Below are 12196 nucleotides of genomic sequence, written 5' to 3'. Positions count from 1 at the left end.
CATCACTCCAAATCAAACCTACAAGTTATAAACACATTTATGTAGCATGTTCTGAAAGTATTGTACAAGAACCTTACCTTTGAGGCAAAATGGGACCTCTGAGAGCGCCGCCATAATGTCTGTTCACTATGTTGGTGGTAACAAGGTGAAGACAGGCCAGCGCTGGCAGCTCTTGTGTGTGTGAAACACTCTTGTACACACACACATCCTGCTGCTTTATGATTCATGCTTATGGGGGAAAACCACAGTTTGAGAGTATAATCTATGACAGGATGTGACACCTGAACTGCATGAAGAGCATCCTATCGCAGTCACTTCATGTGCAGTTTCACACATAGCACAATCATTTCAACCCCGATATTAATATGTGAAGCTTCAGTCAGTGGTACATGTCATAATGGTGACACCTATTGTTTTGATGTCGGTTTCACACAGTATGTATAAAAAAATCAAATGGTGTTCCTCTAACCTTTACTTTTGAGATCTACTGATGGCTAGACGCTAAAGAAAAACTTTTTTTAAAACAGGACATTTTGTTACTCAGTATCTCCCTCTAGTGGAACAATGTTCACTAAGAAATTGTGATGACCCTTCACACTAAAACTGTATCTGATCTGTAACTAGTTGACATTTAAACAAAAATTTTTTTTTTTTGAAGTGTTACATTTAAGAAGTTTAATAAAAATAAACTCTTTTCAGCAGAATTTATTAACGTTTAATCTGCTTGTCATATATATATATATAAATTAAAAAAAATTTAATGTGGATTTTGACCATTTACCTACAGGTACCAGTCAAAATCATAATTTGAAATCAAATGCAAGATTCCTTATTTTCTCCCATGTTAATAAAATAAAACGATCTGCGATTCTTTCAAGCAGCAAACAATTGCATCAAGTTCTGTTGAAAATCATGCAACTGTTCAGGTGGAATAATAGACGAACATTGAATTAGGACAATATTTTTTTTTATTAGCTGTACAGCAATACATTCTCCACACCATCATACCTTATAGGCCCTCTATAACCCACCCAGCCATAATAAATGTCTTTATAAGGTTGGTTTTCTGATCATTGTAAAATTCAAACAGTAGAGCTAGGTTAAAAAAAAAAAAAAACGAAAAAAAAAAGCATTAACCTAGAATTAAGAGCTTAAAAAAAGAAAGCAATTTAAATGCAATTATGTTGGAGGAAAACTTCATTCTGAAACTGAAAAACAAATCAGAAAAATAAGGACATTGCTCTTTTGAACAAGTGACAACTTTTTACAAATATCCCATCCAAGCTTCCTCTTCTAGAAACATTTCGTATCAAAATAGCTTCCTCGAACACTCATATTAAACTTCTTAAATTAAATGTGGTCTGAAAAACCTATTGTAAACTTTTAAGTCTCCTTCCAGAATCCCATGAAATCAACAACTCGGGTCACATAGTTTAATATTAGGGGGTGGTTGTCAGGAATACGACCACATCAAAACAATTGGAGTCATGCACGTTGCTGTACCAGTCCAGTTCTGTCCCTTTTCCTCCTTTTACAAAAGCTAGAACAAAATCCATCAAGGAAGCCTATTCGTCAGGTGGAACAATATTAAAGCCACTCTCTGATAAGACCAAGCAACCCCTTCGCCAACAAGCGAGTTGAGCAGACTCAAATGCAACGATTCAAGCTACAGAAGGACAGAAAGAAAAGGGGTTATGCAGCCTACATGATTGTTCAGGCTTTTATTTTTCCCCCACAAGTAATTTGTAAGCCTTTAGTGGCATGTTTCCAAACAACTACTGTTAAAAGCCATTGCCCTAGCATTCAAGGTCATCAATTCACTAGAAAAAGATTAAAATGTTCATAATAAAACAAAATAAAAATTATTTACAAGCAAAGACTAGCCAAGATTACCTTTTTTGTACAAATTTATCAACCGCAGGTTTTTTTTTTTAAACATGGATAGATGGATGGATGTCATCGTCCCTGGCTTGATAATTAGGCGGCTACATTTCTACGCTCTCTAACATTATCATCTGTGACCAGTGAAAGAGCACATGAGGAACAAACAGCGAATAGAAGTCATCATAAATGTCAAACATTGAGAGGATTTTCTTGGACAGGGGGTAAAAACACCCATTTCTACAGCAGTGACAGCGATTCTAGATATCAAGGCTTGACCAGGCACAAAATGATATAGTTTCTCAATATTGCCATGGTAATGTCAGATTTGAATTGACAAATGAAGACAGAAGGTTAGCTGGGTATGGAAAAAGAAAAAAAAAAGATAGATGCAGGTATCATATCATGTAATGTCAGAGACATTCCTGCTCTCAAATCATCTGCCTCTCCACGTACAAAGTACACAGCAAAAATAACTCAGCAGTTGAACTACTGGTGTGATAGAAACAGTAGAAAAGCGCAGCTTTGTGATCGTCATGAGAAGACAAGAACTTTAGGACGTTTTTATAGGAAAAGGTAGCGGAACAATAGAGTCTTTAAGAAATTTGATGCAGGACATGAGGATTTAGCATGGAATAAGGAGTCGAGGGGAAAAAATTATGTGAGCGTGTGTGTGTGTAAATATATCTGTATATATATAATGAAGGGACACATATGGGGATGTGCATTTATGCAAGCATGTGTGATCAGCTGTGTGTGCACACGTATCCCCAGATCACCGGTCCATCATGCTAAGGATCATTTCAGGAGTAAGATCACCATTAGGTGCAGCTTCAGGGACAGCTAGCTGCACTGTTTCTACACCAGCCTCGACTGCCTCCACTTCCTCCACCACTGGCTGGGCAGCTATGGTTGCATCTGAGCCCTCGGGCTCCTTCTTCACAATGATGTTCTCAATGGCCCCTGTGCTTTCATCCTCCACCTGGATAATGGCAGCAGCTGCAAGGAGAAGCAGAGAGGGTCATTAAGTTAAACCCCATTAATAGATTTTGAATGGTTTGTCTTCATACGCAGAAACGCACACATTACCTGTGGGGGTTTTGGCGACTAACTTTGTAGGAGAAGCCTTGGGTGCGTTCTTTGGGGGTCTGCCCCGTTTCCTCTTGACAGGAGGTTCAGCTGGTGCAGGGATGGGAACGCTGGGTGGAGCCTGTTCCACATCCATCTGTTCATCATCGAGAAGGTCATCCTCGTCCTCTTCATCAATGTCATCAAGGTCAGGCTCTCCATGCTCATCTGAGATATTCAGGCAACATTTAAAGCTTTCATAAAACCCATTTAGGGTAATGATTTACATTTAGCACAAATCATATGCATTCCATTCTGATAACCCACGTGTTAAAACAAGTTCAGATACTTTGTTCAACTACTAAAGTAACCCCAGCATAGTAACAAAAACTAGAGCCAAGCTACTGACCGCTATCATCGTCATCATCCTTTCTAGAGCGCATCTTCCTCTTTCTGCCACCACGAGCCCTTTTAGGTGGAGATCCGTTCTCTCCTTCACCAGAATCCATACCATTGCAGTTCTCTGCATGCCTGGCCATGGTATTCTGTTAAAAGACATTCAATTTGTTAAACACATTTACTGCATCCAGTGGCACCATGAAATTCATCTAACCTCTTTGAAATGTACCATACCCTGCGTGTGAAGGTCTTGCCGCACTTCGTGCAAACAAACGATGTAGGTACAAAGTTGGGATCATGGTAGCGCCGAAAGTGCATATCCAGGAGCTGTTTCTGCCTGAATGTCTTCTCGCATTGGCTGCAGCCGTATGGCTTCTCCCCAGTATGGGTGCGCTTGTGCATGACCATATGACGCTCCTGTTAGCAAGGAGAACAGAGTAAATTAAATAGAGTTCCAAACACTGTAATTAACAAATGCTTATGCTGAACTATTAAAAAACCATTTCATGAGCTGTCTGACCTGACGGCATGCATAGTCACACTGGTCACACTTGAAGCGTTTCTCATTTTTGTGGGACTTCTGATGCTGGATGAGAGCATAGCGCTCATGGAACACCGCATCACAGTAACGACACTTCCTGCCCTGCTCAATGTAGGAATGCTGCTTACGGAGGTGCACACCTGCAATGGTCACAAAGTAAAACATGTAAACGTCAATACACAAGTATGTACCAAGCTGTCGTTGCTATTAAAAAGCCTGCTATAATTAGCCATCACAAATTATAAAATGGTAAATTAAATTTTACCGAGATCGCTCTTGCGAGCAATAACTGTGTCGCAGTGGGGGCAGTGAAATTTTGCCACATTTTCTGTGTGCTTCTGCAGAATGTGCATCTTCATGGTACCACTCTGGGTAAAACGTGCATGACAGATATAGCACTCATAGGGCTTCTCTCCTGTAGGACAGACAAAAAGAAAAAAGTTTACTAAAATTCAAGTCAATTCTATTTTTATTATTTTTGAAGTCTGCAATAATCTAAGAGAGATGACAAGTGCTGTTGACCTGAGTGGGTCCTCATATGTCTCTTCAGCTTATAGGTATCTCTGCTGGCATAGCTGCACAGACTGCACTGGAACGGACGTTCTCCAGTGTGGGAGCGAATGTGTCGCTTTAGCTTGCTCACCTGAAATGTGTCAAGGCTTAGTTCAATTTGGCAAATCAAGAAGGGCATGCATTTTTCCATAAAATCAAATTATGACACTATCAGACCAACCTCTACACTGGCATAGTCACACATGGAGCACTTGAATGGTTTTTCATGAGTGTGCTTGTAGCGTCTGTGTCGCACCAGCTCTCCACTGGTGACGAAGGCCATGTCACAGTCAGTGCACTTATGTGGTCTGGTGCCTGTCAGAAAGAATAAAAAGGTTGGTTTAATTTCTAATTCACACTAGAGAGTATATATTGTCCTTTCCACTAATTGATTGATTGGAGACCATGTACCTGTGTGGGTGTTGAGATGGTTTCTCAGCAAGGTCACAGTCCTGAAGGCTCGCCCACAAAGATGGCACTTGTGAGGCCTCTCATCTGTGTGGCTCTTCATGTGGCGATCCAGGTTGGAACGGCGCGGACAGGTGTAACTGCACAGCTCACACTGGAATGTTTTCTTAACACCTGTGCACGGTAGTGAAAATCCAGTGATTTAGAAGACAGCACAGATCTGACAATGAGATGATATTTTACCATCATGCAAGAGCCTGTTTATTCTGTATACATATCACATTCTCACCCTTCTTCTTGATTTTGGTTGGTTTAGGTGGCTTCATATTACCCACAACTTTCTCAGCATTGACTTCAGAGAGCAGTCCCTCTTGCTGCTCCTCCTCAAAGTCATACACAGACACGTCCATGTCTTTATCGCCCTCCGTGTTGTAGCGCAACTTGCTTTTCTTAGTCTTCTTAGCCTTTTTAACAGGGGGTGCGTAATCTGGATCTTTGGACCACGTGGGGTCTTCATTTTGGACTTCAGCCATCTCCTCCTCCTCCTGCTGTGGAGGTTGATCATCTTGGGCTTGGAGCTCATCTTGCTCCACAGTTTCCACTTCTCCATTTGCACCCACCTTGACCACCTTTAAGAGAAGATTTAACATTTTAGATTCACCAGATAGTCAGAGCACATTGCATTGAAAACCGTAGTCTGTTCAGAACACAAATTATGGCCAACCTGGAAGCCCTCAGGCAATGGCAGGGTGTGACAGATGACCGGCTCCCCATCTTTAGGCATGGCAGTGGCATCAACCAGTGTCCCTTGCAGCTCTTCCACAGTGGCGGCAGTGACGGGCACAGCAGAAACAGGCACCTGCACTAGCTGCAGCTCTCCCAAGCCCAACTGCTGCTCCTCCATGTTCACCACCTGCAGGGTGATGATCTGAGTGTCATCAACAGTTGTGACTGTGGCCTCATGGGCAGCACCAGCCATGCCAACAGGTGCTCCGACAGCAGCCTCCATGACTTCTGTCTTCATCTGGAGGAGGGCAGGGTCCAGGGAGTCCATCACCATCATCTCCACACTGCTGTTGACGTTGACATTAACTACACTCTCGACCAACTGTTGCTGGGCCTCCACCACAGGCTCTCCTTCAACCTGGGCTTGCTCTAAACCAGCAGCCTGCAGCAATTCAGCTCCCACTTCCTCATCTTCTCGCCGTCTTTGGTATGTCTTGCATTCCTTGGCCTTGAAAGCATCCCCTGCATCTTCCAACACTGCCTCGGTCGGTCCCCCTTCCATGGGTAATACCTATGGCAATTAAAAGTGAGAAGTTAGAACGGAACACTAGATGCAAGATACTAAAGTGTTCCTTCCTGACTGCAATCTGTAGTGTTTACTTACATACACACACTGAGAAAGGCTGCTATCAACCTTGCAAATGGTGAACAAAAGAGTTGAGTTGGCACTTCCATAGGTATCCATGATTTTGGTGTTTGTATAGAGTACTGTGAGATTACCTGCATCAAAAAGGAATACTTCATCTCTCTACCCCTGCCTCCACCACTTTCTGTCTCCGATGAATGTGCTACCTGTCTCAACTCTGCTTCTTACTACCTAGCTCAACCTGTTGGGATGCAAACAAATCAATCCATCAATGTGCAAAACAAAACACACTTTCAGTTTATACTTACAGCTTTCTTTTCTGGATCACTCTTTTGGGTTTTTTATATATATATATATATATATATATATATATATATATATATATATATATATATATATATATATATATATATATATATATATACACACACACACACAACCAAAAGCTTGTTTTCATAACTCATTAACACTAATACCATACACAACCTCAAAAAACTTGCAACTTGAACATGTTTTATTAAACCAAAACCACGTTTTGCACTCTTGATTCGGAGCCAGAAAGCATCATCTGAACCGATTCGCTTCTACTTCCTCATGCTCGCGCGCATTTGGCCACCAACCCATTAAACCGACAAAACGGTGTAAATGTGTCCCACTATCCTTACCTTCACAGCTCACACGTTTTAAAGCACCCTTATGATTTCCCACAGCAAGAGGGCATTCTGCGATGGTTAATCGTGTTTTTGTACCACTACCAGTCGGGTTGTAGAGGGAGCTCTCTACAGTTTTATCCCTTCAGTCGTTTGTTGCTTGAGGTTAGTCTTTCAACAAGAGTGAGCGGTCGCAGCGAGACGACGACTGCGGCGATTCGGCTGTTTTCAGGCGATAAACTCTGGGAATCGAGGCTCGGTCTTGCTTATCGAAAATGGCTATCTGTATAGTTTAGCAACGGCATCTTCCTCGTTTGATTTTAATCTGCGCAATACGTTAGCATCGACGGCAGAACAGATGCTGAATCATCAAAGGCGCAATCTTTTTTTTATGTGCTTTAGGCGTAAACCCGTCATTTTGGATTCCAGGACCAAATAGCGATCTGAGGCCTCCGTAATGGGACTTTATCATCGCCGAACCGGGTCAAGGTTTCAACGTCTCGATTTTGAATTTAACTGCTCGAGGAGGGGCGCGAACAGGGAGATGGGCGCAGGCTAAAATGTGTTTTACAGCTTAAAATAACACACATTACGAGTAAAACCTCGCGGACTTGACGTTTGTGAATTAAGGTGCTTGTTCTGAACTGTTTGGTCCAGGTATTGTTGTAAATTGGTTAACTTTAAGAGGCATATTAGCTGGTTGGCTAAGTGCGCGTGCAGAAACGGCGGGTTTCTAAAGACAGGAAACAAAGAGAAGAAACAGAAAATGGACGCCTGGCCTAAAGATTGAAACAAACATCCTGGTGTTAAATAATGGCATCGTGGTGAAATGCGGTCTGATATAGTTTCAATAGTGCTTAATAATCGGGCTGAAGCCCGAACTTCTGGGTTATAAATGTTTTTTGCTAAATTTTCGATAACGATAGAGGGAGACAAACACCCCCCGCCAGCCGCCTGGACTGGGAGCCCCATCGTGACACCTAGAGGCCGATTAAAGCTCCTGCAAAACTCCCCCCTTTCGGAAAAGTAGCGCTGTTTTACCTGCGTTTGGTGATTTACTCTCGCGTTGAATTCGACAGAAAGCCCAGGGTTTGTTCTTCCTTTAGTACGAGACGGAGTAAAATTGCGTCCTTCACCTCCGGCGGTTTTAATCCTCTCCCGCTTTTGCAGAGTAGGCTCCGCACAAAATGGCGGCCCTTAGCGGCTGTTGCGCGTGCGCGTCACGCAGGGGGGCGGTGGCGAGGGGGAGGGCTGTAAACAAAAGCAGTGTGCCGATTGGCCGTGTGGGGCGCTACTTTTGAATTACGGGATGTGGGCTTTTTTTAGACGTTAAGTCAAATTTGTATGTTTAATGTTGCAGTATCTGATCCTCTTATTACAATATAAGAACTTATTAGAAGATAATGGAATAGCTTAACTGTGTTCCCACACTCCCAAATTGGAAATATCAGCGTGATATTTAAATAAATTAATAAAATATCCTGTGTGTGTGTGTGTGTATATATATCATATCACACACACAACTGGAAAAATTCTACAATAACTCAGTGGTCAGCAAGTCTGGGAACTCTGGTTTAATCAATACACTATTGAAATGGACTCCTCTGTTATGTAATGCTGTGTTTTGATTGGTTGATTCCTTTATTATTGAATTTGTCCATATGATCATGTGTGCATACATGTGGAAAGGCTCCAAATATGTAATCCTTTTATTTTCAAATTTTCTTTCTTTGTGACGGAGTACAAATAGTCAGACACGTTTTGGTGTTCATAATTTTAATAGTTTCCTTTACAGTTGATGTCAACAATATCCTTGTCAGACAATATACATATTTAGAGTAAATAAAAAAAATCAAAAGTAAATCAGTTTTTTAATGCTGCACAATCTGTAGATAATAATGAAAAATATATTTAAATCTGTTCTGCAGTTTGCAATCCTAAACCGCAGTCTTGAGTTTTAAATAAAGTCTATCTATCTCATTCTCTTGCTCCCCATACTAATTTGAGGCACTTATACACTGAAGAGGCGTTCATATTGTCATATTAAAGTCTGGAACAGATTGAACTAGAAAATTATGTTATGTAAAAACAAACAAACCTTCCCTGGTTCCAACCCAGAACCTTTCAGTCTAGCAGCACTGGAGAAATGCTCTGAGTCAAACATGATCTATGGCCATTCTAAAGATCACAAGCACGGAACCCATTGCAAAAGGCAAGATTCACCACCGTTTACAGCTTTCACTCATAATAATGATGACATCTTCAAAAAGTTTATAAAAAATGAACAGCTTCACCACTTTTACAGCAGATATTACATTGCCGGTGGCTTAAATGTGAAGTGCATGGTGAATCAAATCAGATCTGCATTTGCTATTGAGCATTTAAGCTAAATTACAACACAAAACATTAACACTTCCAATGGGATATAGATATATTTTCTGTATCAGTAAAGAAAATGACAGGATGGAATGGCACTGTTACACTTTTATGGCAACACGGTCCCTGTGAAAGTTTGGGATTAAAAAGGAAATACTTCCCATCCTACTTTTTGAGGTGTGACCCCCCTCAGCTATCAACATACATTCTCCAATCAATATGTACACACACATAAGCACTCTTCCCAAAGTGGTCAATCATATTCTCCATGTACTCTGCAGGTAGTCACTGCCTACTTTCATCAGTAAAGTGAAAATGACACTTTATCTCCCATCACTATCAGTCATCACTTGTATTGCTGAATAGTGTCCAGCTTCCATGAATCATGAAGGCAACACCATTGGGCCAAAACTTAAGGCAGCAAAACATTGTTTATAAACCGACGCCCACCTATGTATCTTACCTCATCACTTTACAGTAGTTCATCTTAGGCCATGTCCAAAATATTAATAACATACAGACATTCAAGTCCTCTTGTCTAATGATTGTATAACATTTGCCCATGTCTTTGAGGACAATGCTGACACTCTATCTGTAAGAGTTTGATCACGCTGAATTTCTGTCATTTAAGACTGTCTGATAGTAGTGTGCATTTAATAGTTTGTAATTGGCATGATCATGACTGTGAGGATACTGAGACGCAAGTACATTGTTTTCGACAAGTTGATTGTGTTAGAAAGCCGTACTGGCCATACTGCCGGGTGCAAAAAGGCGGGACATTCCATCTTGTGACGACTCAAGGTGTCGATGGGCCATCTTCCCCTCCTCCCCTGCAATTAAAGCAAAGCAAATGAAATGGAAATAAGATACATTGTCCTCCTCTTTAAAATGTCAATACCCTAATCACAAAATCGTGATCACAAATTATGTTCATAAAATTAAAGAGGGTGGAGGGTGGGTCTAATGCCATTCCATGGATTCTGCCTTATTTACTCTGTTAAAGAGTTGGATTCTCATGCTAAACGGCCAAAAAAACCCACAAAAAAACGAGTTGGACATATTACGGAGTATTTCTGTGCCAAATACACTCCTCAAACAGGATTCTGAAAGTTTTTTAGAGTATGGCCCTGTATGTACTGTATATAAATAAGTGTTTTTTTTGTGAGGGTAAGATAACCTTGTTCAGCTTCCCAAATAACCCAGCATTACGTTTATTTTTCCGGAGCAGCAATGGAGTGATGCAAGTGTGTTTGTTCCCGGTCATGAGTCGAAACCACAGGCGGTGAGTGAAACTACATCAAATGTCTGTTTTGTTGGCAATCGGCACATAAGTGCATATAATGTAAACAACACAAACGTATAGTGAATCGAAAGTTATCCAGGGATAATGCCATGATGTATTTCATGAGTGTGTGTGTGTGTTCGTGACTCTTTAGCTTCGCCAACTGCATGCCTCCACAAGTTCAGCTGTTTTCGGAAAGAAACGGTACAGCGTATCGGTCTTATATAAATATGATAAAACTTAAGACTCTTCAGAGATATGAAGGATGCAATACTACTCTATAGGTACCAGGGATGCAAAGGGGTACGGGGTAAAAAAGGTGAGAACATTGCGTGGATAGAGAAAACCTTCTCTGAGGTCAGGGCACTTTTTTGTTCTTTTTTTTAATTTGTTTACTTTTCATGCTCATTTATTGACACTATTAAGTATCTTTGCAACTACCTGAAAACTAACTCTAACAGGTAAGAGGTAAAAAAGTTTTTGTGTTTTATGTAGGGCAAACACCCTTTATAAAACACAAAAAAAGGATTCAATAGATGTGGGAGCTGAATACATAAACAAAACAAAAACAAGACGACAACAACCAGATAAAATGTAACACTCAAAACTGAAAACTGAAGATCCCACTGGCTACAAATGCATCAATATGGGATACTTTGTACACCAATTCGTAAGTTATGCTGCCTTCACGTGCTATGGGAAATTTGATAATTCCCATTTCTGAAGTCGTAATTACGAGCTTGTTGCATTCAAGTGCTTTGTTGTCGGAATGAACAGGAATCATGGAGGACACGTTTATTCTTGCCTATTAACTAGGAAAATAGTATTAAAACCAAAATTATAGTGTAATAAAATTGTAGTGTCACATGCACTGACAACCATAGCCTAAACATTTCATTACGATGCTATCCAGATTTCTGCCAATTCTGTAATTTCGGTCAAATGCAGGCTTCTTTTTCGCTGTGTATAAAACATACAATACGCTTCAAATGATTACTCGTAGCCTATATATAAATATGCACATTAATGACAAGACAGCGATCTAGCTGTTTTGGGGGAAAAACTAATAAATCATACCCATCACAGCAGTAGTTCTCCCCGCCATCATGTTTAAAGTTTATGGCACGCCCATCTCGGGAATTTGGGTATCAAAATTATTTCCGAACTTCCCAGTGGTAAACACGACATCAGAGGGCGTTCATGTGAAATTTTTACCTGGGAAACTCGTATTTACAATAATTCTAAAAGCAACATAAAACCCCATTTCTTTATGATTATATTTTTGTTCATAATTTTATGGTTTGTACATATAATTGTATGCAGATTCCACAACTTTACCTATTTTTAAAACTATAAGAATGTATTTTTTCTGGACCTGGAATGAAATTCTGATCTTTCCAGTTTTTCCATGGCTCACCGTGGGACCACATTTGGAACACATTAGTTCACATTTGCAGCAGATCCATGCTTTTACTTTCCTTACTGATCTGTTCTTTTATCGATCCATTTCCTGTTGTTTAGTTCATTCACTGCTCACCTAGCACAAGCAGAGCTTGTTTGGCAGCATCCCTCACATCCTCCTTATCTGTCCGGCACAGATACACCAGCTGCTCAATGCTCTCTTTGGCCTGTGATGCACAAACACAGACAGACACTTTACTTAAAGT

The 12196-nt window shown here is 40.7% G+C and overlaps 3 protein-coding genes across 11 annotated transcripts in view; all 3 read right to left on the bottom strand.

Moving 5' to 3' along the window:
- carmil2 (capping protein regulator and myosin 1 linker 2) overlaps positions 1-131 on the bottom strand; it is an 81920-nt gene extending 81789 nt beyond the window's left edge. Inside the window, exon 1 of the mRNA XM_079826095.1 lies at positions 78-131. Coding sequence (XP_079682221.1) covers positions 78-114 — 37 coding nt within the window. The 5' untranslated portion in view covers positions 115-131. The remainder of the gene's footprint in view (positions 1-77) is intronic.
- Positions 132-947: 816 nt separating this feature from the next.
- ctcf (CCCTC-binding factor (zinc finger protein)) lies at positions 948-8097 on the bottom strand. Of its 4 annotated transcripts, XM_079825168.1 has the most exons (13): positions 6356-6496; positions 6240-6269; positions 5574-6146; positions 5139-5478; positions 4853-5023; positions 4623-4756; positions 4412-4532; positions 4155-4304; positions 3869-4029; positions 3583-3765; positions 3359-3494; positions 2971-3177; positions 948-2880 (listed from the first exon to the last, which is right to left on the bottom strand). In XM_079825168.1, the coding sequence occupies exons 1-13, from the start codon at positions 6377-6379 to the stop codon at positions 2657-2659; spliced, it is 2454 nt and encodes an 817-aa protein (XP_079681294.1). In that variant the 5' UTR covers positions 6380-6496; the 3' UTR covers positions 948-2656. The 4 variants fall into 4 exon arrangements, with proteins under 4 accessions (XP_079681294.1, XP_079681295.1, XP_079681296.1 ...); XM_079825169.1 differs by lacking the exons at positions 6240-6269; positions 6356-6496 and adding an exon at positions 7913-8097; XM_079825170.1 differs by lacking the exons at positions 6240-6269; positions 6356-6496 and adding an exon at positions 6887-7207.
- Positions 8098-8609: 512 nt separating this feature from the next.
- The window catches only part of ripor1 (RHO family interacting cell polarization regulator 1), a 104236-nt gene continuing 100649 nt past the window's right edge, over positions 8610-12196 (bottom strand). For all 6 annotated transcript variants that reach the window (XM_079825166.1, XM_079825163.1, XM_079825162.1 and 3 more), the window contains 2 exons: positions 12067-12157; positions 8610-10077 (listed from right to left, as the gene is read on the bottom strand). In XM_079825166.1, the coding sequence (XP_079681292.1) occupies positions 9980-10077; positions 12067-12157 (189 nt within the window). In that variant the 3' untranslated portion in view covers positions 8610-9979. The remainder of the gene's footprint in view (positions 10078-12066; positions 12158-12196) is intronic.

Source organism: Gobio gobio (genome assembly GCF_949357685.1).
Source record: "Gobio gobio genome assembly, chromosome: 9".
NCBI classification, from domain to species: Eukaryota; Metazoa; Chordata; class Actinopteri; order Cypriniformes; family Gobionidae; genus Gobio; species Gobio gobio.
The sequence above is the reverse complement of the archived record's forward strand: the minus strand, read 5'-3'. Positions and strand labels throughout refer to the sequence as shown.